This window comes from Nerophis ophidion, linkage group LG14, assembly GCF_033978795.1.
Source record: "Nerophis ophidion isolate RoL-2023_Sa linkage group LG14, RoL_Noph_v1.0, whole genome shotgun sequence".
Taxonomy (NCBI): domain Eukaryota; kingdom Metazoa; phylum Chordata; class Actinopteri; order Syngnathiformes; family Syngnathidae; genus Nerophis; species Nerophis ophidion.
The window spans coordinates 32,074,372-32,101,738 of record NC_084624.1 but is presented as its reverse complement, the minus strand read 5'-3'; the positions used below and the strand labels follow the sequence as shown (position 1 = coordinate 32,101,738).

The 27,367-nt window shown below is 39.1% G+C and overlaps 1 protein-coding gene and 1 long non-coding RNA gene across 2 annotated transcripts in view; one reads left to right on the top strand and one right to left on the bottom strand.

The window, feature by feature from the left end:
- tnn (tenascin N) overlaps positions 1–19,439 on the top strand; it is a 76,972-nt gene extending 57,533 nt beyond the window's left edge. Inside the window, exons 10-18 of the mRNA XM_061920433.1 lie at positions 5,220–5,483; positions 10,224–10,487; positions 13,104–13,234; positions 13,726–13,864; positions 13,941–14,092; positions 14,166–14,262; positions 14,485–14,649; positions 18,053–18,216; positions 18,872–19,439. Of these exons, the coding sequence (XP_061776417.1) occupies positions 5,220–5,483; positions 10,224–10,487; positions 13,104–13,234; positions 13,726–13,864; positions 13,941–14,092; positions 14,166–14,262; positions 14,485–14,649; positions 18,053–18,216; positions 18,872–19,024 (1,529 nt within the window). The 3' untranslated portion in view covers positions 19,025–19,439. The remainder of the gene's footprint in view (positions 1–5,219; positions 5,484–10,223; positions 10,488–13,103; positions 13,235–13,725; positions 13,865–13,940; positions 14,093–14,165; positions 14,263–14,484; positions 14,650–18,052; positions 18,217–18,871) is intronic.
- LOC133568478 (uncharacterized) lies at positions 51–18,953 on the bottom strand. The gene is made up of 2 exons (XR_009809612.1): positions 18,857–18,953; positions 51–1,461 (listed from the first exon to the last, which is right to left on the bottom strand). It is a non-coding gene; the product is annotated as an uncharacterized LOC133568478 (long non-coding RNA).
- Positions 19,440–27,367: the final 7,928 nt, after the last annotated feature.

Here is a 27,367-nt window from a genome sequence, read left to right as displayed (position 1 = left end):
TGAAAAGGAGTAGGAAGAAATAGGGCTTTATTAATCTTAACCTTTTTCTGTGTTTCTGCAATTAGGATAGGATAGGTCTTTATTGTCATTGCACAAGTACAACAAAACTTTGTTTTCAGCACAAACCTGTTCAAGATTAGACAAACAGTGTACAGGGTTACAGAACAAGAACGCTGATGGGTCGCCATAAGGCGCCCCGTAAAAGATGGGAAAAAGGTAAACGCTGGGGAAGGATGAGTAAAAAAATACAATCCAGACTGGACTCCTAAGGGGGCCCACTCTGGAGTGGGAAAAAACCTCCATAGCAAAGCACATATACATATTACAACATACATCTCGAGATATCTGGCAACAGAGGGAAGGTAGTTCAAGGTCATGGTGGTAGGCCGCAGCTCTCAGGCGCTGACCATCCATTCATCAGCCCTATGGGATTTGCGTAGGGGGCGTTGGGTTGGGGGGTGGGGGGGGCATGGGGTGTGTATATGTGGCGTATATTTTTGTGGATGTGTGTGTGTGTTGTGTAAGCCCGTAGAGTGTCTCTGTTCTGCGGCCTTGATGTATTGCAGTCGCTAGTCCAAAGTCAACAACAACAGGTGTGTGTCCATGAGAGACAAGAAGGGAGTTTGTTGTGTCTTCGCTGCGCTGTTCTTAAGGAGAGTCTGGAAGCCAGGGAAACAATCCAAGTTAGAATGATTTTTATACGGGTGAGAATAAAATTTGCTTTTCACTCTAAATTGTCTATGACTGGTCCTCAAAACTGCGGGGTAGACAGTCCGATGTAATCCACAGTTCTTCCCGCATCCTCCAATCATTTGTGGCAGCTTTGGGGTACTTTGAAGACTGCCATCAACTTCCAATTTGTCGACAAACCAAAACAACGCTTATTCCAATCAGCAGATGTCCTGTTGTCATTATTCCGAATAGGTGGATATCTTCACGTCCCCGACAGAAAAGGGTCGCCAGGCACGCGGCCCTCATTCTTTTCCCAAGAGTCCTTCATGTGTCCAGCGACAACCGCTTCGTCACGACAGCAGGTTCCCACAAACCCAAGATCTTGTTAAATAGTTCCAATGTTTAGATTTGGAGAGCAGCACAAAAAGAGGCAAAAAGAAAGTTAAGACAAGACAAAACAAGGAAGCAAGCAGGAGAGATAAGGGAGAGGAAAGGGGAGCGTCCGCCCTCGATGAGTGCCAGTGAGAAATTAGAAATATCTTGTTCATTCCCGTGTTTAACGATTCTCTAACAGGGAAAGAAAAAGCTAAAAATGTGAATTAATAAAGTTAAATGAGTTGGTAGATAGCTTTTTCTGTAGTAAAAAAATACCCCAAAAATCTGTGAATGTGAGTGTGAATGTTGTCCCTCTATCCATGTTGGCCCTGCGATGAGGTGGCGGCTTGTCCGGGGTGTAACCAACCTTCCGCCCAAATGCACCTGAGATAGGCTCCAGCACCCTTCGCAACCCTGAAACGGACAAGCGGTAGTAAATTAGATAGTACTTTATTCATTCCGTCAGGAGAGTTCCTTCAGGAAATGGATAGATTGTGAAGTAAAAAAGTACAGTGTGTAGTACCTAAAAATACATCATAGGTATAATAGTAAATTATTGTACAGTATAATGCAATGAACACAGCATATTTTGTAAAAAAAAACCCTCTATTTTGCCACCAAAACGAAAAAAATCACATTTAAACAAGGCAAATGTATTAGTTATTTGATTTCATCTATTTAAAAAAAAATACAAATTCTTAAAATTGTTCTTCATTTAATTATTTAATGTGTTATTTAAAAAAATGTATGCACTTGATTTATCAGAATCAGAATCACACATATTTTATTAATCCCGGGGGGAAATTAAAATTCTCAGCACAATCCCATTCAAGGTCAGACAATCATTACAGTGAGACAGAACAGGATCGCTGACGGGTCTGCCAACTTCCGGCGCCCTTTACAAAAAAGGTGAGATACAGGTAAACAAGTGGAGAGGGGGACGGGGGATCATGGGAGAAAAAAAATAAAAGATTAAAATAAAATAAAAAAATCGGTCTAAGCCTGGGCCCCTGGATAGGGGGTCCAAACTGAGGCCAAGGGAAAAAACACAACAACTCACAGCCATAGTACACATCCCTCTCACATGTGTGTAAGAGGGAAACATCAAAAATCAAAGAACAAAAAGAACATTAAAGACATTAAAGTAGCAGAGCTGATGCAACCAGACACTTCTACATACAGCTACGAATAAAAAGTAAAAGAAACATATACACTGTGGTGGCCTCTGCGGTGTTCCACGCCGTCTGCTGAGGTGGAGAGAGCATGGCCAGAGACAAGAGCAGACCCAACAAAGCAACCAACCAACCAACAAAGCAACCATTCGACTTTATTCATTTTAAAATGTGTATTATTCAATCCCGGGCTCGGGAGCTTTCTGTGTGGAGTTTGCATGTCCTCCCCGTGAATGCGTGGGTTCCCTCCGGGTACTCCGACTTCCTCCCACCTCCAAAGACATGCACCTGGGGCTAGGTTGATTGGCAACACTAAATTGGCCCTAGTGTGTGAACGTGAGTGTGAATGTTGTCTATCTCTGTTGGCCCTGCGATGAGGTAGTGACTTGTCCAGGGTGTAAACTGCCTTCCGCCCAATTGTAGCTGAGATAGGCACCAGCGCCCCCGCGACCCCAAAGGGAATAAGCGGTAGAAAATGGATGGATGGATACATATGAAGTACCAGAAGAGACACTTGAACTTTACTGAAAAAGGCATCATTCTTCTGGACACCTTCCTGGAGGGTGACGATTTTTTGTGGAGGGTGCTGAGTTTTACTCTACGATGTTGTGCTGCATGACTCTTCAAGTTCGAATCTTGACCAGTCAAAGCATATTCTTGCTAGAAAATGTTGACTGAATTGAGTTGTGAGACAACACCCTCCTTTGGATTCATCGCTGCATCACTCCTTTTCCCCAGCAGACAGCGCCATCAAACCATTTTCTATTTAAGTTAGAATTATTTACAGTTTGAAGCAGAGAAAATAAATCCACAAATAGGGAAGTATCCACTGTATTTAATTTCAGTTTACATTCGTCTGGATTAATTTCCTAAAATGTATATGTTATTAAGTCATACACTCAGGGAGTGCATAATGATAAAATTGCCTGTAATTCACACATATTGATGTATAGGTTACATTTACTTCTGCACTTTTCTACCATCTATAGCAGGGGTCACCAACACGTTGCCCGCGGGCACCAGGTAGCCCGTAAGGACCAGATGAGTAGCCCACTGGCCTGTTCTAAAAATAGCTCAAATAGCAGCACTTACCAGTGAGCTGCCTCTATTTTTTTTTAATTAAATCTATTTAGTAGCAAGCCGGTCTCGCTTTGCTCGACATTTTTAATTTTAAGAGAGACAAATCTCAAATAGAATTTGAAAATCCAAGAAAATATTTCAAAGACTTGGTCTTCACTTTTTTAAATAAATTAATTTATTTTTTTAACTTTGCTTCTTATAACTTTCAGAAAGACAATTTTGGAGAAAAAAATACAACCTTAAAAATTATTTTAGGATTTTTAAACACATATACCTTTTTACCTTTTAATTTCCTTCCACTTCTTTCCTGCCAATTTAAATCAATGTTCAAAATTGTTTTTATTATTATTGTGAAGAATAATACATTTTTATTTAATTCTTCATTTTAGTTTCTGTTTTTTACATGAATAATATTTGTGAAATATTTCTTCAAACCTATGATTAAAATTCAAAAAAATTATTCGGCAAATCTAGAAAATCTTTTGAATCAAATTTAAATCTTATTTCAAAGTATTTTGAATTTCTTTTAAAATGTTTGTTCTGGAAAATCTAGAAGAAATAATGTGTCTTTGTTAGAAATATAGCTTGGTCCAATTTGTTATATATTCTAACAAAGTGCAGATTGGATTTGAACCTATTTAAAACTTTTCATCAAAATTCTAAAATTAATCTTAATCAGGAAAAATTACTAATGATGTTCCATAAATTATTTTTTTTATTTTTTCAAAAAGATTCGAATTAGGTAGTTTTTCTCTTCTTTTGTTTGGTTGAATTTTGAATTTTAAAGAGTCGAAATTGAAGATAAACTTTGTTTCAAAATTAAATTTTAATTTTTTTCCTGTTTTATCCTCTTCTAAACCATTCAATTAAGTGTTTTTTTCATCATTTATTCTCTACAAAAAACCATCCGTAAGGAAAAAAAATGTACGACCAATAACAGACAGAAATACCCATTTTTAAAAAATATATATGGATTTATTTATTGAAGGTAAATTGAGCAAATTGGCTATTTCCGACAATTGTTTTAAATGTGTATCAAACTGGTAGCCCTTCGTATTAATCAGTACCCAAGAAGTAGCTCTTTGTTTCAAAAATATTGGTGACCCCTGATCTATATCAACTACATTTTGTACAAATTGTTTATGCATTATAAATAAAAGTAGTTCATGGTTTTAACACTCTCAGCTATTTTGTATTGCTGTTTTTAAAATGCATTAATTCATTTATAATCATTCCAGCAACATTAATTACAACCATATTAACAGGTTGACTTTTCTTGTCAATTAATGCCACTTAACTATATTTTGCTAAATTAAGTTTGGATTATATTTTGTAGTTTGCTTACAAAATAGTAATGTTTGTTTATTTACACTTGTTTTATTCATAGAGTGAAAATGCAGCAAAAGATGGCTGACTACACTACACTACACTTATGTCCGCAAGATCCTTTACTGTATAACCATGTGATCAAATTCAGGATCAAATCAATTGAATTAAGGTCTTAAATATACCTTTAAGGAAACAATATATTTGGAGACTTAAAAAAGTAAAGAGTCATGCCAAAGACTATAAAAATGGGAACCATTACCTCCCTGCATGGCACTCAGCATCAAGGGTTGGAATTGGGGGTTAAATTCTGAGTGAGGCCACAGCTACTGCTCACTGCTCCCCTCACCTCCCAGGGGGTGGAACAAGGAGATGGGTCAAATGCAAAGGATATTTCACCACACCTAGTGTGTGTATGTGTGAGACTATCAGTGGTACTTTGACTTAACTTAACCTAACTTAACTTAAACTGACTCTTCTAAAAACTCCCCATTTGTCCAACTTTGCTCTATTCTCCATGGCTTCTAACTTTCCACACAATGACCGCCAAGATGTCTTTGTGTTTACTAATATTAACCCGTTCCCCTCATGTAGAGCTGGATGCGCCCGCTAACCTCTCAGTCCAGGAAAAGACAGAAACCGGTTTCAAAGTGTCCTGGGATCAGGTCCAGGCAGAAATCGATGGCTACGTCCTCACCTACACTTCTTCTGAGGGCTCTAGTGGACAAATTTCTCTTGGACCGGACGCTGCTTCTTATAGTCTGACTGGTTTGAGGCCCGGTGTTGTGTACACGGTCTACGTCTGGGCTGTCAAGGGAAGCCAAGCCAGCCGGAAGACCTCCACACAAGCAGAGACAGGTCTGTTTGTCCCTTACACTTTAGCTTCTAGGCATGGATCTAAATGCTATTGATACTTTTCCATTGACAAAATCGGGTACGATGAGACACTAATTAACAAAAATAAAGGAACATGATGACGTTAGCTCAGCGGACACTGCAGTACTATACATCATAGTCTTGTTCTCCTCCATTGCTTTTATTGTGTCTTGTTCTTGTCAGAGGTATTTGATGATGAACCCCAAGATGCAGAGACGGAGGCAGGCATATAATATGACAACATGATTTAATTAAAACTAAGGGAGCTAGCACTGGAAGGTAGAAAACAAAAAGGAACTTTAGCATGGAAGCTAGTGGATAGCAAACAGAAAAACTGGAAATAACTAATGCTAACAAAAACATCTTACCGCTACGACGACCAGGACAAAATGTAGCATGACAGGTAGTTGTAACAGAACGACACGACAGGTAGCACGACAAGAGTGACATGTGGCAACAACAATACAAATGACTATACAATGATCCAGCAACTGACAAGAGAAAACAGGTACAAATAAGAGCGGGCTGATTGGCAACAGGTGTGGCCAGGTGCCAATCAGCCGCAGCTGAGGAGGAACACAGCACTTAGGGAACAAGACAGGAAGCTGACAAAATAAGAGCACTAGACAGGAACTAAAGACAGGAGATACTAAACACAGAGGAAACGGACAAATCAGAAGAAAAAACTAAAACAGAGACAAACTGTCAGGGGAAAGCCTGACAGTTCTAAAAGATAAGTTCAATGCAGCTTGGTTTACTCAGCTTCTTGCTGTAGTATTCAAAACCAACTGTAGAAATCGTTAATAAAATAATGCACAATGAATGATTTTATCCACACTCTATTGCCAAAAGTATTTGGCCATCCATCCAAATGATCACAATCAGGTGTCCTAATCACTTGGCCCGGCCACAGGTGTATAAAATCAAGCACTTAGGCATGTTTCTACAAACATTTGTGAAAGAATGGGCCGCTCTCAGGAGCTCAGTGATTTCCAGCGTGGAACTGTCATAGGATGCCACCTTTGCAACAAATCCAGTCGTGAAATTTCCCTGCTCTTAAATATTCCAAAGTCAACTGTTGGCTTTATTATAAGAAAATGGAAGACTTTGGGAACAACAGCAACTCCGCCACAAAGTGGTAGGCCACGTAAACTGACAAAGTGGTCAGCGGATGCTGAAGCGCATAGTGCACAGAGGTCGCCGACTTTCTGCAGTCAGCAGCTACTGCACTCCAAACTACTTAGCACATGTACAGTACGCAGAGAGCTTCATGGAATGGGTTTCCATGGCCGACCAGCTGCATCTAAGCCATACATCACCAAGTCAAAGTGCAGTGGTGTAAAGCACATCGCCACTGGACTCTAGAGTAGTGGATACACATTCTCTGGAGTGACGAATCACACTTTTCTATCTGGCAATCTGATGGACGAGTCTGGTTTTGGGGGTTGCCAGAAGAACGGTACATTTCGAACTGCATTGTGCCGAGTGTGAAATTTGGTGGCGTAGAAATTATGGGGGTTTGTTTTTCCAGGAGTTGGGCTTGGTTTCCCTAGTTCCAGTGAAAGGAACTTTGAATGCTACAGGATACCAAAACATTTTGGACAATTCTATGCTCCAAACCTTGTGGGAACAGTTTGGAGTGGGCCCCTTCCTCTTCCAACATAGATGTGCACCAGTGCACAAAGCAAAGTCCATAAAGACATGGATCACAGAGTCTGGTGTGGATGAACTTGACTGGCCTGCACAGAGTCCTGACCTGAACCCGATAGAACACATTTGGGATGAATTAGAACGAAGACTGAGAGCCAGGCCTTCTCGACCAACATCAGTGTGTGACCTCACCATGGCGCTTTTGGAAGAAAGATGGAAAATTCCTATAAATACACTCCGCAACCTTGTGGAAAGCCTTCCCAGAAGAGTTGAAGCTGTAATAGCTGCAATATGACAATAGACATCATACTGAACCCTATGGGTTAGGAATGGGACGGCACTTCAAGTTCATATGTGAGTCAAGACAGGTGGCTTTATACTTTTGGCAAACTAGTATATGTTCAAACTATATTCTAAAGCTTTATGACTGCCGTGTACTGTAGATATGTCACATTATTAATACTCCTTTTGCCAGTTATTATTGAGAACCAGCTCCTTACGTAATTTAGATAAACAGAACGACTAGATATAATCCACAAAGTCAAAACCCAGAGTATGCTTGCTCATACAATACAACGTATATATTTCTTATAGTCAAAATGATCACACCTCCTTCCAGTTAATAACAGTTAAAACCCAGAGTTTGTTTGCTCCCACAACATGTGGGAAGTGTCATGAAGTGTCATGTAATCAATGCCATCACATCCCCTCTGTTATCAATGACAACCAGCACATTGCAAAATAGAAATGAAGAGAAAGACTAGATATACTCCACAAAATCAGAATAGACAGTATGCTTGTACACGCAAAACAAACAATCCTACATATACGTGTCATATAATGAATACGATCGCTCCTCCTGCCTTGTGTAATAGAAAAAACAACTAAACAGAAAGGCTTTAAATAATACCGTGTTTTCCGGACTTAAAGGCGCACTTAAAATCTTTTTTTTTCTTAAAACTCGACAGTGCGCCTTCAAACCCGGTGCGCCAAAAGTAAGGAATACGTTTGGTTGAGCTAACCCACCTCGAAACATTTTTTTTGGTACGTGGTGTAATAAGTAGATGGCAGTCAAACATAAGCGATAAGTGTAAGCTGCACTATGATGGGTCTCAAGTAAACACTGTATTTTAAATGTTCCATTTAAAATATAGAACATCACACACGGCGCTTACAAATCTATGAACATATTTTAGTACAACTTCGGTAAGCTATGAAGCCGCACCGCTTAATGGATTGTTGGCGCATTAAACATACAAGTATTATCATGTTGTGTCTATAAGGTAAGACATACTATCTGTCGTTTTGTTTTACAATATTGTTTAAAAACAACTTTTCTTACCTTCTGGTATCTGCTGATCTGTATTTGGGATCTGCATGAATCCCGAAAAATTGCACGCGTCCATAGTTGATAAGCTTTTTATTTTTCTCCATCTTCTTGTTATGCGACGGACATTCATCCACCGCTATTGCCATTTCTAATATAAAATAGTGTAAAAAGTTCTTACTTATATCTGTCAGTAAACTCGCCATGAAAGCGCTAAAACATACCGGTGTAGTGACTTTATATTATTTACCCAAGGAACTTTAGTTATTAGACCGGAACTCGGACGGTTTTTAACGGGACACATTTCCGGTGCGGTTGTTTCCGCATGAGGAGATGCTGCTCTGTTATTGATTGAAGTAAAGTCTGAATGTCATTAAAACACTTAGCTCCATCTTTTGACACTTCTTCCTCTGCCGTCCTTGCACGCTACACCGCTACAACACAGATGACGGTGAGAAGACGCTGTCGAATGTGAGCCACGTAAATAAAACCGCCCACAAAACGGCGAATCCGGAAGAGACTGTCAGAAAGCGAATTGAAGATGATCTGTAAAACATAATCTATGCAACATTTTGACCTAAGAACCACCATTACATGTTATGTAGACCAGTGGTCCCCAACCACCAGGCCACGGCCCGATTGGTACCGGGCCGCAGAATAATTTTTTATTCATTTTTATTTAAAAAAACAAAATAAAAAAATTATTTTATTATTATTATTTTTTTTATATTAAATCAACATAAAAAAAACACAATATACAGTTACAATTAGTGCACCAACCACAAAAACCTCCCATTTTCATGACAAAAACTTCCCTTTTTCATGACAAAAACAAATTTTAAAACATTATTAAGCGTTGACCGGTCTGCGGATACAAAAAGGTTGGGGACCACTGATGTAGACCACAAGGAAGTGTTTTCCATTTAGAAATGTTTTAAAATAATATGACTCCTTCAATGCGCCCTATTATCAAGACAAAAAATAGACCATTCATCGGCAGTGCGTCTTATGATCCGATGCGACCTATGGCCCGGAAAATACGGTACACAAAATCAAAACCCAGAATACGATTGTTAATGTAACACATGCAATACAATGTAGATATGTCTTATAGGTAATATGATCACACCTACTGCTAGTTATCAATGATAATAGTCACCTTGCATTATACAAAAAAAAAGAAAAACTTGATATAATCTACAAAATCAACCTCCGCAGTACGCTTGCTCAAACAAAACATACAATCCTACATAGACGTGTTATATGATCAATGTGATCACGCCTCCTGCCTGTTATTAATTTAAAAAAAAAAACAGCACCTTGTGTAATAAAAACAAAACAGAAAAGCTATAAATAATACACACAATCGAAACCCAGAGTACGCTTGCTCGTGCAACACATGCGATACAATGTAGATATGTCATAGTGAATGTAATCGCACCTACTGCCAGTTATCAATGATAACCCGCACTTTGCATTTACATTTAACACAAACCGAAAGACTAAATATAATCTACAAAATCAAACCTTGCAGTACACTCGCTCACAGAAAACATACAATCCTACATGTAATCGCTCATCCTACCAGTTATTAATTAAATCCGGCAACTTGTGTAATAGAATAAAACAGTACACCTTATGGTCCCTAATCCTCATAGTAGTTGAAACAACACTTATTGTAGTCGGTTCTTGTAGTCGAAGCATCAGTAGCTCTAACTACATCTACCTGTAACTTCTTCCTCTAGAACTGGACGCTCCCGCTAACTTCTTAGCCCGAGAGCAAACCGAGACCAGCTTCAAGGTGTCCTGGGAACATGTCCTGGCAGAAATCGACGGCTATGTCCTCACCCACAGCTCTTCTGAGGGCTCTAGTGGGGAGATCCGTGTCGGACCCGAGGTCGATTCTCACAGTCTGACTGGTCTGAGGCCCGGAGTGGTCTACACGGTCTACGTCTGGGCTTTCAAAGGGGCCAGAAGAAGCAGGAAGATCTCAGTACAAGTGGAGACAGGTTGATCCAACACACATAACTGATACATAACAAAACAGTATTTCAAATTCAGGGCTCTATAGAATTTGAAGGAAGGTAGAGGAGTTCAAATTGAACCAACTGCAGCACACTACTGCACTATTTTTTAGTTTTATGAGCAAAAGTCAAATATTCCCCAAAAAACAGCAAAGCAAAACAGTTTGAAATGTCAACTTCATTATTACTAATAATACTTCATAGAAGCTTCTAATCGAGATGGTGGAAAGATGTACCCATATATCTAAACCAGTGTTTTTCAACCTTGTCTGAGCCAAGGCTCATTTTTTCATTGAAAACTTTCTGAGGCACACCACCGGCAGAAAAAAACATAAAAACATAAAACTCAGTAGCCGATATTGACAATAAAAATTGTTCTCGCAATTGTTGGATATGAACTCAAACCATAACCAACCATGCATCACTATGGCTCTTGTATCAAAGTAGGTGTTCTGTCGCAACATGCTGTGACTTATTTGGAGTTTTTCCTGTGTGTAGTGTTCTAGTTATTGTCTTGCGCTCCTATTTTGGAGACTTTTCCTCTTTTTTTGGTATTTTCCTGTCGCACTTTCATGTCTTCCTTGAAGGGTATTCCCCGCACATTCTTTGTTTTCGCAATCAAGACTATTTAAGTTGTCCGGACGCTATCATTCTTTGTGGGGACATTGTTGATTCTCACGTCATGAATGGATGTACTTTGTGGACGCCGTCTGCTCCACACGCTGTAAGTCTTTGCTGTCCTCCAGCATTCTGTTTTTGTTTACTTTGCAGCCAGTTCAGTTTTAGTTTTGTTTTGCATACCCATCCCTAAACGTCAAAGCCTCTTCTTAGCGGCACTCGCCTTTTGTTTTTTTTAAGTGTTAGATACCTTTTTAACTACACGCTGCCTCTCGCAAATTGTGATCATGACAAACCATGTTTGACAGACATCTAAAAAAGCAATTATCAACCTGCTGCCACCTACTGATGTGGAAGAGTATTACAAGATTACTCTGCTGAGCTCGAGACAGCACAGACACTCAACAATCTGCGGATTATAATTACTGGTTTGCAAAAAATATTTTTTACCCAATTAGGTGAAATTATATAATCTCCCACGGCACACTACGCTGTATCTCACAGCACACTAGTGTGCCGCGGCACAGTGGTTGAAAAACACTGATTCAAACATGGAATAGTGCAATAGTGGTCCCTCACCACAATGCGCTTATAATATTGCGACTCACCACATCGCAGATTTTCTGGGATTCTTGTTTCTTCAATTTTTTGGTCCAAAACTATCTTTTCAGCATAAAAGGGCTAAACAACAGAACACATATTAATACTACAATAGTATTGGTCAACTGAAACCAAAGAAATCAGTCATGGCCGCTTACTTTGCGGAAATTTATTTATCGCGGCCATGTCCAGAATCAATTACCAGCAATAAAGAATGGACGGCTGTCGCTAGATTTTTAACTCAGCACTATAAAACTTTGTTTTTAAGGTACTTTAATTAATAACTATTCTTATAATATTTAATGTCATTGAACACCCGCGAAGAATATTTAATATTTTTTGAATTCATAATTCTTATTTTAATTGTTTTTTTTCCAAAAATGCAGTAGTGTAGAAGGTTAGTTGAAAACATTAAAATAGCAAACTAAAAGCGCTACAAAAAAAGATATTAAATCAATAGCGACTGTAAATACCTTTTGTAAAAGCCGAACTACTAATTATTGTACTGAATGAAGGTATTTCTTGCAGGTGTACCACTAACATTCCACATTCCTTGGCTTTCTAAATACTGCACAGATTCATTCATTCTTGGTCAAAGCCACGGCAAATCTTGCAGGGAGTAGCAGAATTCCTTATTTTGGCAGGGAAGTCCTGCGAAAGGTCAACTATAGTATGATGTGTAGCTGAGTGTCAATAGAAGCAGCAGCCACATGCTGGAGGACTTGGAACAAACGGAGCTTTGTGTCAAGAACAAGTATGAACTGGCCTTTTTAATTAGCACGTAAAAAACAACAACATTTCTGTACTGTGTATTGTCTTGATTTAGTCTTAGAAAACAATCTTTTTATTTGAAACATTTTTGCATTAACAAAGTGCCAATATAACTATTGGGTATTTTAAGGTATTAGTCATTATTTTTCAATTTTTTTGCATTTTTGGATATTTATTATAATGTCTAGTTTTATCCATCAGGGGTCAGACTTAGTAAATCATATTTTTAATTGAGACATTTTTGGACACACCAAGTGCCCCAATATACGCATAAAAGTATTAGTTTTCAAAAGTGTGCATTTATTGTTGTTGTTTTTAATAATTCATATTATTTAAATTTAATGAAATAGAAATACGTTTTTACTTTTATATATTATTTTAAACACATTTTTAATGTTTGCCCGATGGTAATTTTTTTTGTAGTTTGGCTAGTAAGTGGTTCAGCAACAAAAGGTAACTGAATACTGTTAAGCCAACATGCATGTTAAGTAAAATATAATTATAATAGCAATTTCACGCTTTACGGCACCCACAATCCAAACTATAATGAGGTGCAATATCACTTAGCTGTACAAATGATTGATGCGACGTCTGCCGTGATGTATCTGACAGAGATCGACGCACCCAAGGACCTGCAGGCTTTGGATGTGACCATGGATTCAGCCATGTTGACATGGACTCCTCCTCTGGCTGACATTGAAGGCTATATCCTCACCTTTAGGGATGAGGAGGGCAACATGGAGGTGCGTTGAAGATCAGCCCTTTGAGACACTAGTGATTTAGGGCTATATAAGTAAACATTGATTGATTGATTGATAATGTTAAACACAATAAAACAAAACCTGTTTGAGATTTAAAGTGCGTTACAAATGTAATTCATCATTATTATTATTATTATTAGAAAAGTGGGTCCCAATGCACACAAACAGTGAGCCTCTTTTCTTTTGCACATATCACACTATAAATTAATGAGTATTGTCAGCCTTCAACTTTGCATTGGGCATACTTTTCTGTACAAGGCTGACCTCTTGTGGCAATTAAGTGCAAGTGCCTATTACTGTACCAGAGAGTACCTGTTGCACCTTTCAGTACAAAACTAGAATACTCATTGACATGGTGAAATATTAGTTAACACTGTAGCCTCAATACACCAGTTCATTTCAAGCCCTGTTCTGTGCAAAGTTTGCACATTTTTCCCAGATTCCTTTCATCATTATGTTTATTTGGTGCTCAGACTGTTGAGATGCAGCTGGGGTCGGGAGAGAGTACCTTTGCCATGTCCAGCCTCCAGATGGGCAAGGGATACATTGTCAGCATCATCGCCTACAGAGGCAACAAGAGGAGCAGAATGGTGGAAACTATTTTCAAAACAGGTCTGACTGTAGACACCGTGCAAGATGATTTTGACATTTTAACATATTTTTTAAAATTAAATCTGTCATCATGTAGTTGGCATCCAGTACCCCTTCCCAATGGACTGTCTTCAGATCATGAAAAATGGCAACAAGAGGAGCGGTGTCTACACAGTGTATGTCAACAACGAGCGCTCCAAACCAATAGAGGCCTATTGTGACATGGATTCTTACGGAGGCGGATGGCTGGTACACTGTCTCCTTTTTGATATGGCCATAACATTAGGTGCACCTTTGTCAAAAATAAGTGGCGTTCTTTCAGGTACTGCAGCGTCGTACAAGCGGAAAACTGGACTTCATGAAACGCTGGCGACAATACGCGGCTGGCTTCGGCAACATGACGGACGAGTTTTGGATTGGTAAGGTGTAGCGTTATGGAAATGACACGGGTGGATAACTGAAGAGTAGCCAGTGTACAGCTTGACAGTGTCGGCAGCCCCATACTATCTAACTGGACTGTAGATAAAACAGCTATATGCTTTACAAGCTGTGCACAGGGTACTCAGAAGTACGTCAAAGTTTACTTTCTATTGTCCCTTGAGAAGACGGAGTAAAGAAAAATTCACGCTCTGTTCCACCAGGGCTGGATAAGATCTACGAGCTGACTAACACTCCCACACAGTACGAGCTGAGGTTCGACTTGGGCCGAGGCTCCGAGAGAGCCTACGCCGTTTACGACAGCTTCAAGGTGGCCCCCGCCAAGCAGAAGTTCAAACTCTCTATCGGAAACTACAGAGGGACTGCAGGTTAATTTCTGCATGTACAAAAAACAATTACACTGATACCGATATGTTACGATATCACAAATACAAGTATTAGTTTGTAGTCTGGAATGTAAAAAAGTTTTATCAAGAGAAATTACTTCGAGAACACAGGTAGGTACTGTATTAAAACAAAACTGCCGATATTATCGGCCAATAACTGCTTTAAAATGTTGTATCGGAAATTAGCGGTATCGGTTTCAAAAAGTAAAATCTATCACTTTTTAAAACACCGCTATACGGAGTGGTACACGGACAGAGCAGTTGCGTCTCCCAGTCATACTTGTCAACCCTCCCAATTTTCCTGGGACACTCCCGAATTTCAGTGCCCCTCCCAAAAATTCTCCTGGGGCAACCATTCTCCCAAATTTCTCCCAATTTCCACCCACACATCAATATTGGGGGCGTGCCTGAAAGGCACTGTCTTTACGTGCCGGCCCAGACACATATTTTCACACACACAAGTGAATGCATGCATACTTGGTCAACAGCCATACAGGTCACACTGAGGGTGGCCGCATGAACAACTTTAACACTGTTACAAATATGCGCCAAACTGTGAACCCACACCAAACAAGAATGACAAACATTTCAGGTGAACATCCGTACCGTAACACAACATAAACACAACAGAACAATACCCAGAACACCTTGCTGCACTACCCCCTAGCCACCCCTCCAACCCCGCCCACCTCAACCTCCTCATGCTCTCCCATGTCCCAAATTCCAAGCTGCTGTTTTGAGGCATGTTCAAAAAAAAATAATGCAATTTGTGACCTCAATAATGACTATGGCAGTGCCATTTTTGCATTTTTTTCCATAACTTGAGTTGATTTATTTTGTAAAACCTTGTTACATTGTTTAATGCATCCAGCGGGGTATCACAACAAAATTAGGCATAATGTGTTAATTCCACGACTGTATATATCTGTATCGGTTGATATCGGAATCGGTAATTAAGAGTTGGACAATATCGGAATATCGGATATCGGCAAAAAAGCCATTATCAGACATCTCTAAAAAAACACTAATCTATTTATTACTGAACATCTAGAATGGGCTTAGGCAGTCTTTGAAGTTTGCCCATACTGAGCGGTCACAATGATGCATTAAGTTAAGCTAATAGTGCAGTAAGTTGAATGATGCGGACACATTTGTTACTGGATAAGTTCTAATACGCTTCTCCCTCTGAGACTTTGGGCCTGATTTACTAAAGGTCTGCGTGTATTAAAACACGTGTAAACTTGATAGCACGCGCAAAGATGATTTACTAAACTTATGCAAAATGGATTACGTCGGTTAAGTGAGCAGAATTAAGCGTGCAGTCGATCTTGCGTCTCTGTCTTCATCAATCTATCCATCCATTTCCTACCGCTTGTCCCTTTTAGGGTCCCAGGGGGCGCTGGTACCTATCTCAGCTACAATCTGGCGGAAGGCGGTGTACACCCTGGACAAGTCGCCACCTCATCGCAGTCTGTTTTCATTAATATGCAAAATAAATGTTGATCATCAAAACACCCACTATACTGGTAGGAGAAGATACAAATATCATTTAGCATGCGTAATGTGATTCATCAACGCTCATCACCGTTTTGCGAGCATTATTTAGCACGTACCAGACAGACTGCCAAGACAGACGATGTACAGTTGAGAATCCTCCAACCAAGACGTTTCGACATTTACAAAATAAAAAATAGACTTATTGTCCATTCAGCAACATCATTTTATAATTTTATAGCTGCTATAGGAATAAAGGGGCTGATTAAAACAAATTCAATTGATGCGTTTTGGTGTCCTTAAATTGAATGATTCTAGATGTTTTTATGTAGTATATATATATTATCAAAACATTTCTTATATGGGAAAAAAAAGTTATCGAAGTATGCATTTTTTGCGTCTTGAGCGGAGAAAGTGCAGCCTCTCTCCAATGAGCGTATCTTCAGCGTTATATAAAAAAAAAAAAAAAAAAGATTAATACTCCGCCTACCGCCTGAGTGCAGCTGAGATGGGCGCCAGCGACCCCCCGCGACCCCAAAAGGGACAAGCGGTAGAAAAATGGATGGATGGATGTATTAATTTCAATATTTATGCACTTTGGACTGTGTCTAAAATGCCCATAAAATGTGGTACATGTGTCCTGCTTGATAGGAAAAAATTAAAAAAATGCAGCCGATTGAGCATGATAACTTGAATGTGCAGACAATGAGGGTGTCTCCGTGGGGATGCCCCGTACAGGACATGTAAAATCCTCATTAAAATAAGGCCGTCTGCAACACTTTTCTGTTGCGCACGCAGTCTTAGTAGATCACATGCAACACGCCCACTAATAGTACACGCTGTTTTTTAGCTTGCACACGATTCTTGTTTATATTGACAAATGTCGTGTTTTAGACTGCATTACTGTTAGTCAAGGACATTTAGCTTGTGTGCTAATTTGTGCTTAGCTGTTGTGTATCTGCTAGCTAACTCATAATAGTCTATAGCCTACCATGTTTACGTTTTGTAAATGACTTCATCTGAATACAATAAAAATACTAACTAGGGCTGGGCGATATATCTATATACGCGATATTTCGCAGGTTTGTCTCTGTGCGATATAGAAAATTACTATATCGTGATATTCGAGTATACGTCCTCACGCAGTTGCTTTTAGCTGCGGGCATTACACTACAGGCTCTTTCCACTCCTTCTTGTGTCTCCTTTTTAAATACGTCACATACTGTCACGTCATACGTCACATACGTATACGCCCTCGCGGAGCAGAGAGGTAGTGGTATGGGTAACGTTAGCTGTGATGCTAGCGGAGCCGTGCGAGTGGTAGTACAAGAGAAAGAAGCTGCGAATCCGGTAACAAATGAAGGAAGAATTAATTTCCAAAAAAACCAGCACAGGGTCCATCGTCTGGCGGTGGTTCGGCTTCAAGCGGGAATATGTCGAATAGACAACTTTAATTTGTCAAGTGTGGGGCACAAGCGTTGCTACCAAAAGTAGCATTACTGCTAATAGGTAGCATCATTTGAAAAGTTACCTGCTAATAACTGTTTAATAAATACAGTTTTGGTCAATTGACTTAGTTGTGATTTCCTTCTCTGCATGAAAGTTTCAAATGAGTATATATTAATCCAGTATGAATAAGAATGTTTTAATGTAGACACATAGAATCATCATACTGCTGTGATTATATCTAGCAAGTGTTTATTCAAGGCTAAGGCAAAAAATCGAGATATGTATGGCCTAAAAATATCGATATATTGCCCAGCCCTAATACTAAACCTGCGTAGTTTTTTTGCTGATATCGGACCAATATCATATCAGATTGGGACACATTTAGCATTAATATTTGTTTTATTATTATAATTACTGAAGTCTGCTTTGTTTTGTTGTCCAGGTGATGCCATGACCTACCACCAGGGTCGTCCCTGGACAACGATCGACTCGGACAACGACATCGCCCTGGGGAACTGTGCCCTTACGCACCGTGGCGCTTGGTGGTACAAAAACTGTCACCTGGCCAACCTCAACGGCAAATGGGGAGACAACAGGCACAGCTTGGTGGGTGCACTTAATGTTTTAACCCTTATGCCTCAAACAGAAACGCAACAGTTCAAACCTGTGCTTTGCTTTCTCTTTGGCTTTTCATGTTCTTTTTATGATGCCACCATCGAAGGGTACCAGTCGTGGCAAATGCAAAAAAAATATGATTATCACCATTGAACCACACTTTTACATAATTGTGGCTTGAGAAGACATACTTTATATGTCATAAAAGCCAATACCTATAAGGGGCCACTAGATGACAGTATTGCTCTGCAAACATCTTCCTGTTTCCTCTCCATAAGGTGCCTGTCAGGGGGTGTGTAGTTTCACCTGAATTTTGTTGTATTATATAGTGGTCAGGGTGCTGCCAGGAATTCTGGGCCTCAACAGAGGAAACAACATTCAAAATACTCCAACTTATTCATATTTCAAAACATTTATCTCCATTGAAGTGAAGGTAAAGTCAATTAGTTTGTTCCTGGGTTATTCAAGTGTTAAAATATACGTGTGGACCACTTTCCCAGATTCTGCACCACTTTCCCCTTTGCCAAAATGATTTTACAAAAAGCTAAAGAAAAAGCCAAACAGAAGGCATCAGAAAGTGGTGGCTCTAATGTATTCTGAACCAGTTTCTCAAATTTTCAAATTTCCGTACCTTCCTGGCTCTCAGGGAATAAACTGGGAACCGTGGACGGGCCACCTGGCGTCTCTGGACTTTACCGAGATGAAGATCAGACCCGTGGGGGCATTCTCCAGCAGGAAGAGGCGGTCGTTGATGATGGCCAGAGAGAAGACCCAGGATGAAGAAAAGGAAGCGCATTAAATATTCAGACTTAAGTAGGATTTGGTACAAAAAGTTAATATTGGGAAAGGCCTGGTTTACTGGAAAACGTTGAAAAGAGTGTTGTTGGTGGGGTGGTGCATGCTAACACTCAAACAGTGATGCATTTTGTATTATATATCCTACTGAATCTGCATTTGCAAATACTTTGCAGTTAGTCAAGTCATTGAAATCACTTTCCAAGTTGAATGTGATCTTGTGCTAACAAGAAAAAAGTGCCTTTAAGTCTAATTTAAGAATCTTTACAACAAAAAGTTGTTTAAAATTATTTAGCAAGTGACGGTATTTACCAGTCCAGGTTATTAGTGTGATAGTTCTGTCTTCTTTATGGAATATTTAGGAGTCTTCTCATAATATCATGAATTTAATAAAAATTGAATAAAAACAATGAAGGTAACTTGTGTCTTGTGAGATATTCAATTGTGTTATCACTATATCATAATAATTAATTATTCAATCAGATTAATCAATTTAATTTGTCTTATTCATGATTGATCACATGGTATTACTCGATGGCCTAATTTAAATTCACTTAAAAAGAGCCCAACATTTGGATACAAATGCAGTTTTATTGTCAGAATGCTGCAGGAACATTTTAAAAAATGTTTTACTTGAATGCACAAATTTTTCGAGTTCACAACGTGCTAATTGTTGTATCCAAAGTCCAGTCGGAGTATATTTTGCTGTGAAATCTGCCAGCGAGCACACTAGTCATCTGTCTCCTCACTCGTCTTTGCACTGACCTGATCACTAACCGTATAAAACCTGGGGTGCCCTATAGGTTGCCATCTGCAGTTATGATAAAGGAGCTTGTACGCAGGGATGGGTACCATTCACATCAGTACCATTTTTTGGTACTTTTGTGAGTCTTAATAAATATTAATGGTTATTGTGTGAATGCTTTGGAGTAATCACACAATAACCATTAATATTTATGGTTTTCTTCACCAAAATTCATCTATTTATTAAACTTCTTCTCCAGATTTTGGCGCGCTCTACCTTCCACATTTTTCACCCAATTCAGACTGTTCATCTTATTTGGGAATTGCGGGCTTTCCCTTGACAAACTAAAAATCCTAGATTTCCCAGAATTTCATGTTTTCCGGGACATTTTTCCCCATTCAAAATTAAATTTGCCATTTTTGAAACTTCCATCATTTCCACATTTTTTCAACCAATTCAAATAATGCCACCTTCAACATATCCTGGAAATTCAAACTACTTTTTTTCCAAGTTAAAAAAAAAATCCAGGATTTTCCAGAATTCCTGGTTTTCCAAAGCCCTATTTCCATCCTTTTTTTCTGGTGACTACTCCTTCCACATTTTTCATCACATTTCAACCGTTCCACCATCAAAATATTCCTCTTAATGAGGACTAAATTTTTAAACAAAAAAAAATCCCGGTTTTCCCAAAATTTTGGGAATTCCGTAATACCATTTCTCAATACAACATGTTACTACTTCAACATTTCTCGACCGAATTAGAAAAATTCCACCAACCATTTCAACCTATTTAGACCATTTAAGTTGTTTACCATTTTCAAAAAAATTGTCGCTTTCCCCAATTATGTTAGAGCGTTTTTGGGGTCAATTGAACATTGCAACATTACCTAGAGCACGGATTCTTAAACTGTTTTACGATATGAAGGCTCTCTCTACTGGTACGCAAAAGAATCATTTAAAATGTTCAAACACAGTGTGTAGTCTTACAGAGGCCAAAAGCATGACATGTATTGTTAAATAAAACCTCTTCCTTGTGTTTAATGAATACCTAGGCATACTACCCTACTAAATTTTAATGTTGGTCAATGGTCAACATGGTGGTACTTGGAGAGCCAAGTGTTTTTCCTGAAATGATACTTGGTAAAATCAAGTTTGAGAACCACTTAGTTAAGCAGAGTACGCTCTCTGTGCTGCTGGAGTACCGTATTTTCCAGACCATAGGGCGCACCGGTTTTATAAAGACACACTGCCGATGAATGGTCTATTTTTGATCTGTTTTCATATTTAAGGCGCACTGGATTGTAGGGCGCATTAAAAGAGCTACATCATTACTTTTTTCTAAATTGAAAACACTTCCTTGTAGTCTACAACATGTGATGGTAGTTCTTTGGTCAAAATGTTGCATAGATTATGTTTTACAGATCATCTTCAAGCCGCTTTCTGACAGTCGCTTCAGGATCTGCCGTTTTGTGGGAGGTCTTATTTATGTGGCTCATCTTCGGCAGTGTCTTCTCCCCATCATCTTTGTTGTAGCGGTGTAGCATGCAAGGACAGGAGTGGAAGAAGTGTCAAAAGATGGAGCCGTTGTGTCTTGCCCAAGGACACAACGGCAGTGACTAGGATGGCAGAAGCGGGAATCGAACCTGCAACCCTCAAGTTGCTGGCATGGCCACTCTACCAACCGAGCTATACCGCCCCACAGGTGCAAAGCGAATAGAGTGGAAATGGCGCAAAGGTACAGACATCTTTATTTTAACTCTAAAATTAAAAACAGGAACCAACAAAAAGCGCTCACAATGGAGGTACAAAACTTGGGCTATGAAACAAAAGACTAGCACAAAGGCTATAAACTATAAAAATGAAACAAAACACTTGCACTATGGTATGAATAACAAAAAAATACTATGACTGAGAAAAGGGAATGAGACGCAGCATGGATATCATGGTTGCAGGGGGTGATGTTGCCAGACTGACTAAGTGCAAACAGGTGTGAGACAAGACAGGTGAACTGATTGGTCGTCATGGTGACAAAACAGGGAATGAAAAAAATAAAGGAACTTAAAGAGTCAAAGGTCAAACAGCACCTGGTATTCCTAGGTAGTCTCCCATCCAAGTACTAACCAGGGTAGACACTACTTAGTTTTGAGAATAAACGAGATTGGGGATGCTCAGGGTAGCATGGCCATACAAACTCATGATCAGACATGACAGATGAAAACTAATGAGTTGGCATGGTAACAAGACAAACAAGGAAATGCAAAACAGAACTAAATGTCCAAAAAACTAAAACGAACATGACCAAAACAAAACATGAACCATAGGCGTGACATAAGCACTACTGGGCATTGTACAAAACAGGTTATTTTCTGGCGCATTTAAAAATGAATAAACCCGCATCAGCAATTAAAACATGTCTTATGTCGTACTGTCAAAATTAAAATTTCAAAAAACATATTAAACGTGGGCAGCATTGTGGAAGAGGGGTTAGTGCAGGGGTCGGGAACTGTTTTGGCTGAGAGAGCCATGAAAGCCAAATATTTCAAAATGTATTTCCGTGGGATACATATAGTTTTTTTTAACATTGAATATAACTAAATGCGTGCATTTTTAAGACCAACATTTTTACAGTATAATAAGTCTCTTATTCGTTTTTAATAACATTGTTATTCTAAAGCTAACCAATAATAAATATAATACTTCTTACCATTAAAGCGACATCTTGAACAGGTGCGATAGAAAACGAATGGTTGGATCAAAATGCATTAGAATGTTTTATAATTTGAACATTACTTTTAACACTGTGATTACAAGCGGAATCATCCATTACTTATCGTGTTAAGCAATGGCCGGCTATCTGAGAGCAAGATGCAGTCATCAAAAGAGCCACATCTGGCTCTAGAGCCACAGGTTTCCTACCCGTAGGTTAGTGCATCTGCCTCACAATACAAAGGTCTTAAGTATTCCTGGGTTCAATCCTGGGCTCGGGATCTTACTGCGTGGAGTTTGCATGTTCTCCCCGTGACTGCGTGGGTTCCCTCCGGGTACTCACCTCCAAAAACATGCACCTGGGGATAGGTTGATTGGCAACACTAAATTGGCCCTAGTGTGTGAATGTGAGTGAGAATGTTGTCTGTCTATCTGTGTTGGCCCTGTGATGAGGTGACGACTTGTCCAGGGTGTACCCGCCTTCCGCCCGATTGTAACTGAGATAGGCACCAGCGACCCCAAAAGGGAATAAGCGGTAGAAAATGGATGGATGGATGTTTGTGTCGGTTCACTTAAGGTGCACGGACGCCCGTATTGTTGATTCTGAAGGCCTCAGGCAGATTTCGTACAGCATGGCAACATAAGCTAGCTGAATTCTGATTGGATAAAAATGCTATAATTGTAAAACAACAGTGCTGGAAGGAGCATAATATGAAGATAATATGAATATGTTTCGATATTTAGGGAAAGTAAATTAAAAATGACTGTAATCATTAATTCTAACTATGATTTCTGGTTATGTTAGGCCAGCAGAGAAGACCCTACTGGCCCTGCTGGCGAACCACTGTTTGGATCATGAGCTTTGCAGATAGTTAATAAATATGTGCAGGTTCTTTATTAAATTTACACACATTCTTAAGAGAAATTAATCAGACGGTTTACAAAATAGTCTCTCCTAATTAAATTTTTTTAATTTACGACATTGAATGAAAAAGGTCATTTTTTAACCGACGTTCCATTCAAATTAACTCGAGGAACAGCTCAACAGGAAGTTATGTTTAAAAACAGATTCCCCAGTTCAAAATAGCCTAGTCGTCTGGAATGGATGAGGGCTATTTTTACAACAGAAGGTCATATGATGCAAAAAAAACAACAAAAAAACAAGTGCTAACGACATCATGCATTAGCAAGCAGATTCATTAGTCTTTTTTTTTTTTTTTTTTTACAAGTTATTATGAAGAAAATATGACTTGAAAATGACGTGAAAGCTTATTCCTGGCCACAGTCAAACAATAATGACTCTAAGGGGACTTCTCATAATAGCTTCCACCTCTATTGTTTTAGACTTGTGTGTGCGCGTGTGTGCGTGTGTGTGTGTGTGTGTGTGTGTGTGTGTGCGTGCGTGCGTGCGTGCGTGTGTGCGTGTGTGCGTGTGTGTGACACATAGACACCAGCATGGGCTCGGCCTGAGCTATTTTTTCCATGAGAGTTTTGCCTCTAACAAGGCAGTGTTTGTTTTGACTGCTGGAGTCTGAGCACTCCGTGGAAAGCACACGGCAGCCAGAGAGCATTATGAGAAAAATAAAGAAAAAAAAGCATGTCTGCAAAATGAAACCAATTACTCACCAACTGAAACGATCTCTAATGACTTGTCGGGGAATTTCCTGGCGTCGGTGTGCTCAAGTTAAGGAGACAATGAGAACAATCTCCGGCACCAGGTCAAGTCAATATGTTACTCCCTCCCAGGTCTTAATCAAGGCTCAAGTCGGTCGTTTTGCTCACATGCATTTATTTATTGCATTCTAAATTGGTCCTAGTGTGTGAATGTGAGTGTGAAAGTTGTATGTCTATCTGTGTTGGCACTGTGATGAGGTGGCGACTTGTCCAGGGTGTACACCGCCTTCTGCCCGATTGTAGCTGAGATAGGCACCAGTGCCCCCCGCGACCCCAAAAAGGGACAAGCGGTAGAAAATGGATGGATGGATGGACATTGATTTCACATACACATCTGAAATAATCAAACCTCAATGGTCTCATGAACTCCAAGGGAATTAAGTTTCTTTTCAATAGACCAGTTCGAAGTCGGCTTCTGCGCATGTCCAATTTATCGAGGTCAAAGTTCGTGAGGGATAAACAATGCCAAGCGACTCCATACTTTTTTTTTTTTTTTTTTAGTAAATTTCGTCAGTTCGAATAGTAGTAGATATATTTCTGAATTATTGTTTACTTCGCGTCATGTATATTTTTTAATATGCCGAGACTCCATTAACATCATCCACATCAAACATTTTTTTTTTTTTTTTTTTATTAAACAAGAAACATACATTTAGAATTCACTCAACAGCATACAGTACTTGCCAACCTTGAGACATCCGATTTTGGGGCGTGGGGCGGAGACGTGGTTGAGGGCGTGGTTAAGAAGGGAGGAGAATATATACAGCTACAATTCACCAACTCGAGTATTTCATAAACATTTCATATATATATATATATATATATGTGTGAAATACTTGACTTGCTGTGAATTCTAGCTTTATATATTTATTTTATTACATATAGAAATAAAAGAAAGAGTTGAATTTCAGACGGCACCTATCAAATACAAAGTAATTAAAACACAGTTTTTCCGGGAGGGTTGGCAAGTATGCTCAACAGTAAAGGCACTTTCAACAACAAGGAAAGAAAACATGAGCAAATATAGATAGATAATCAAATAAAAAAAAAATAAATAAATAAAAAAATGGCTTCCTAAATCACTTTAAATGTTTTTACCAAAGATATAAGTGTAAGGGCTTTTGTACTCTTAATCATTTTCCAAGATTTGATTGATACTTGTAAGCCATTAAGCCAATTAGAAAATGTAGGCCTTACTCTCATAAATCGAGATTTATGCAGAAAACATTTTGCCTTGAGTATAATAATGTTGATAAACATTTCTATGTTACAGTTCTTTATATCCATCCTTTTTTTACTGCTTGTCCCCTTTGGGGTCGCGGGGGGTCAGTTGTTTATAAAAATACCACATTTGATCTCTTCTATAAGTTGAGTTAAAGTGCCAATGATTGTCACACAAATACTGAGTGTGGCAAAATTATTCTCTGCATTTGACTCATCACCCTTGATCACCCCCTGGGAGGTGAGGAGAGTAGTGAGCAGCAGCAGTGGCCGCACCCGGTAATCATTTTGGCGATTTAACCCCCAATTCCAACACCTCCAAGCAGGAAGGTAATGGGTCCCATTTTTATAGTCTTTGGTATGACTCGGCCGGGGTTTGAACTCACAACCCACCGATCTCAGGGCGGACACTGTAACCAGGAGGCTAGTGAATGGGGTCATCCCCACACCCTTGTCTCTCAGTCAATCTCTGATCGCCTCGCAAAACACATGTACACTCTCACATTTAAGTTTAAAAAAATACCATTAATCATTTTAAATTATATTTATTTTATTTTGTTAAAAAATGGGTATGTAATATGTCTTATCCTTATTTTCCTTTGCTCAACTTTTGTAAACTCCTACAGGATATATTGTCTATGGACTGTGCCCGGAAAATATTATTTCACTAAAACTGCCCTCTTGTATTTGTTGGAACATTTTTCATCACAGAAATGAACATCTTCAATATTAAGGTTTCTCAGACAAAGTCTAGTATTTGAATGTAAAACATCCTGAGTCACCATAGATTTGAAGGATAAAGGTATTGCTTTGGTGATCTTTTGAAACACATTTTTTTGAACAACATTGATACTTTTCATAAATGTTTTCATTCTTAAAACAAACTGCCACAACTGTCCATAAAATGTCTGACATCACAAATACCTACAGAGCTGCATTCTTTTATATTCATTGATTTTTTTATTCACTAAAATGTAATAGTCATTCCATATAGGTGTGTTGTGTGGAGAGAATTAGTATTTAAACAACAATTTCCAGTAAAGTAGGGTCTGTTGGTGAAAGTCTCAGTTTGACTGGTAATGAGTCAATGCAATAAAAAAGGTATCCCTCCCAATCTCTGGAATATGGCATTTGGAATTGTATACCATATTGAACACCAGTTCGTCTTCCACATCAAACACTTGTTGTCTCATGCTGCTTCCTTTTTTCCCTCACTTATTAATTGTCCCTGTTGCGATCCGCTGCATGGATCGTTTGTTGTTTAGATTTTTGAGTTTGTTTGTGCACTTCCTGATTTGTTTCTATCACCATGGCGACTTCATCTGCTCCACCTGCACTGCCTTTCTGTTGCACACCTGTTTTTGATTATTGTTTTAGTATTTAAGCCCGCCTGCTACCTGACTTCTGTCTGTATCTTTTGTTTGCTCTATGCAACAGTTGCGTTGGTAATTCGTCTTTGTATTTACTCTGCTAAGTCTCATCTTAGCTTCGCGCGCGCTCTGCACGTCGTTCCCTAGTGCAGTGGTCCCCAACCTTTTTGTATCCGCGGACCGGTCAACGCTTAATAATTTGTCCCGCGGCCCGGGGGGGTCCCTTTTTTTTTTTTTTCTTTTCTTCTTCTCTGTCATAAAAGAGGGACTATTTTGTCATGAAAAAGGGAGGTTTTTGTGGTTTTTGAACTAATTGTAAGTGTATATTGTGTTTTTTATGTTGATTTAATAAAAAAATAATAATAATAATTAATTTTTTTTTTTTTTTTATAAAAAATTCTTCTGCGTGGCCCGGTGGTTGGGGACCACTGCCCTAGTGGACTTTGAACTCGACTCTTGCTAACTGTTAGCATTTAGCGTCCCGTGCGTTGGTATGTCTTTGCTTTACCTTTTATCAAGTGATATTTTGTATTTTGTATATCAAACAAGCTCTTACCCTTTATCCTGCCTTGTCCGAAGTCCTGTAGCATCCGGGGGTGACAACTCGCGCATCAAAATGCGTCCAAAATGC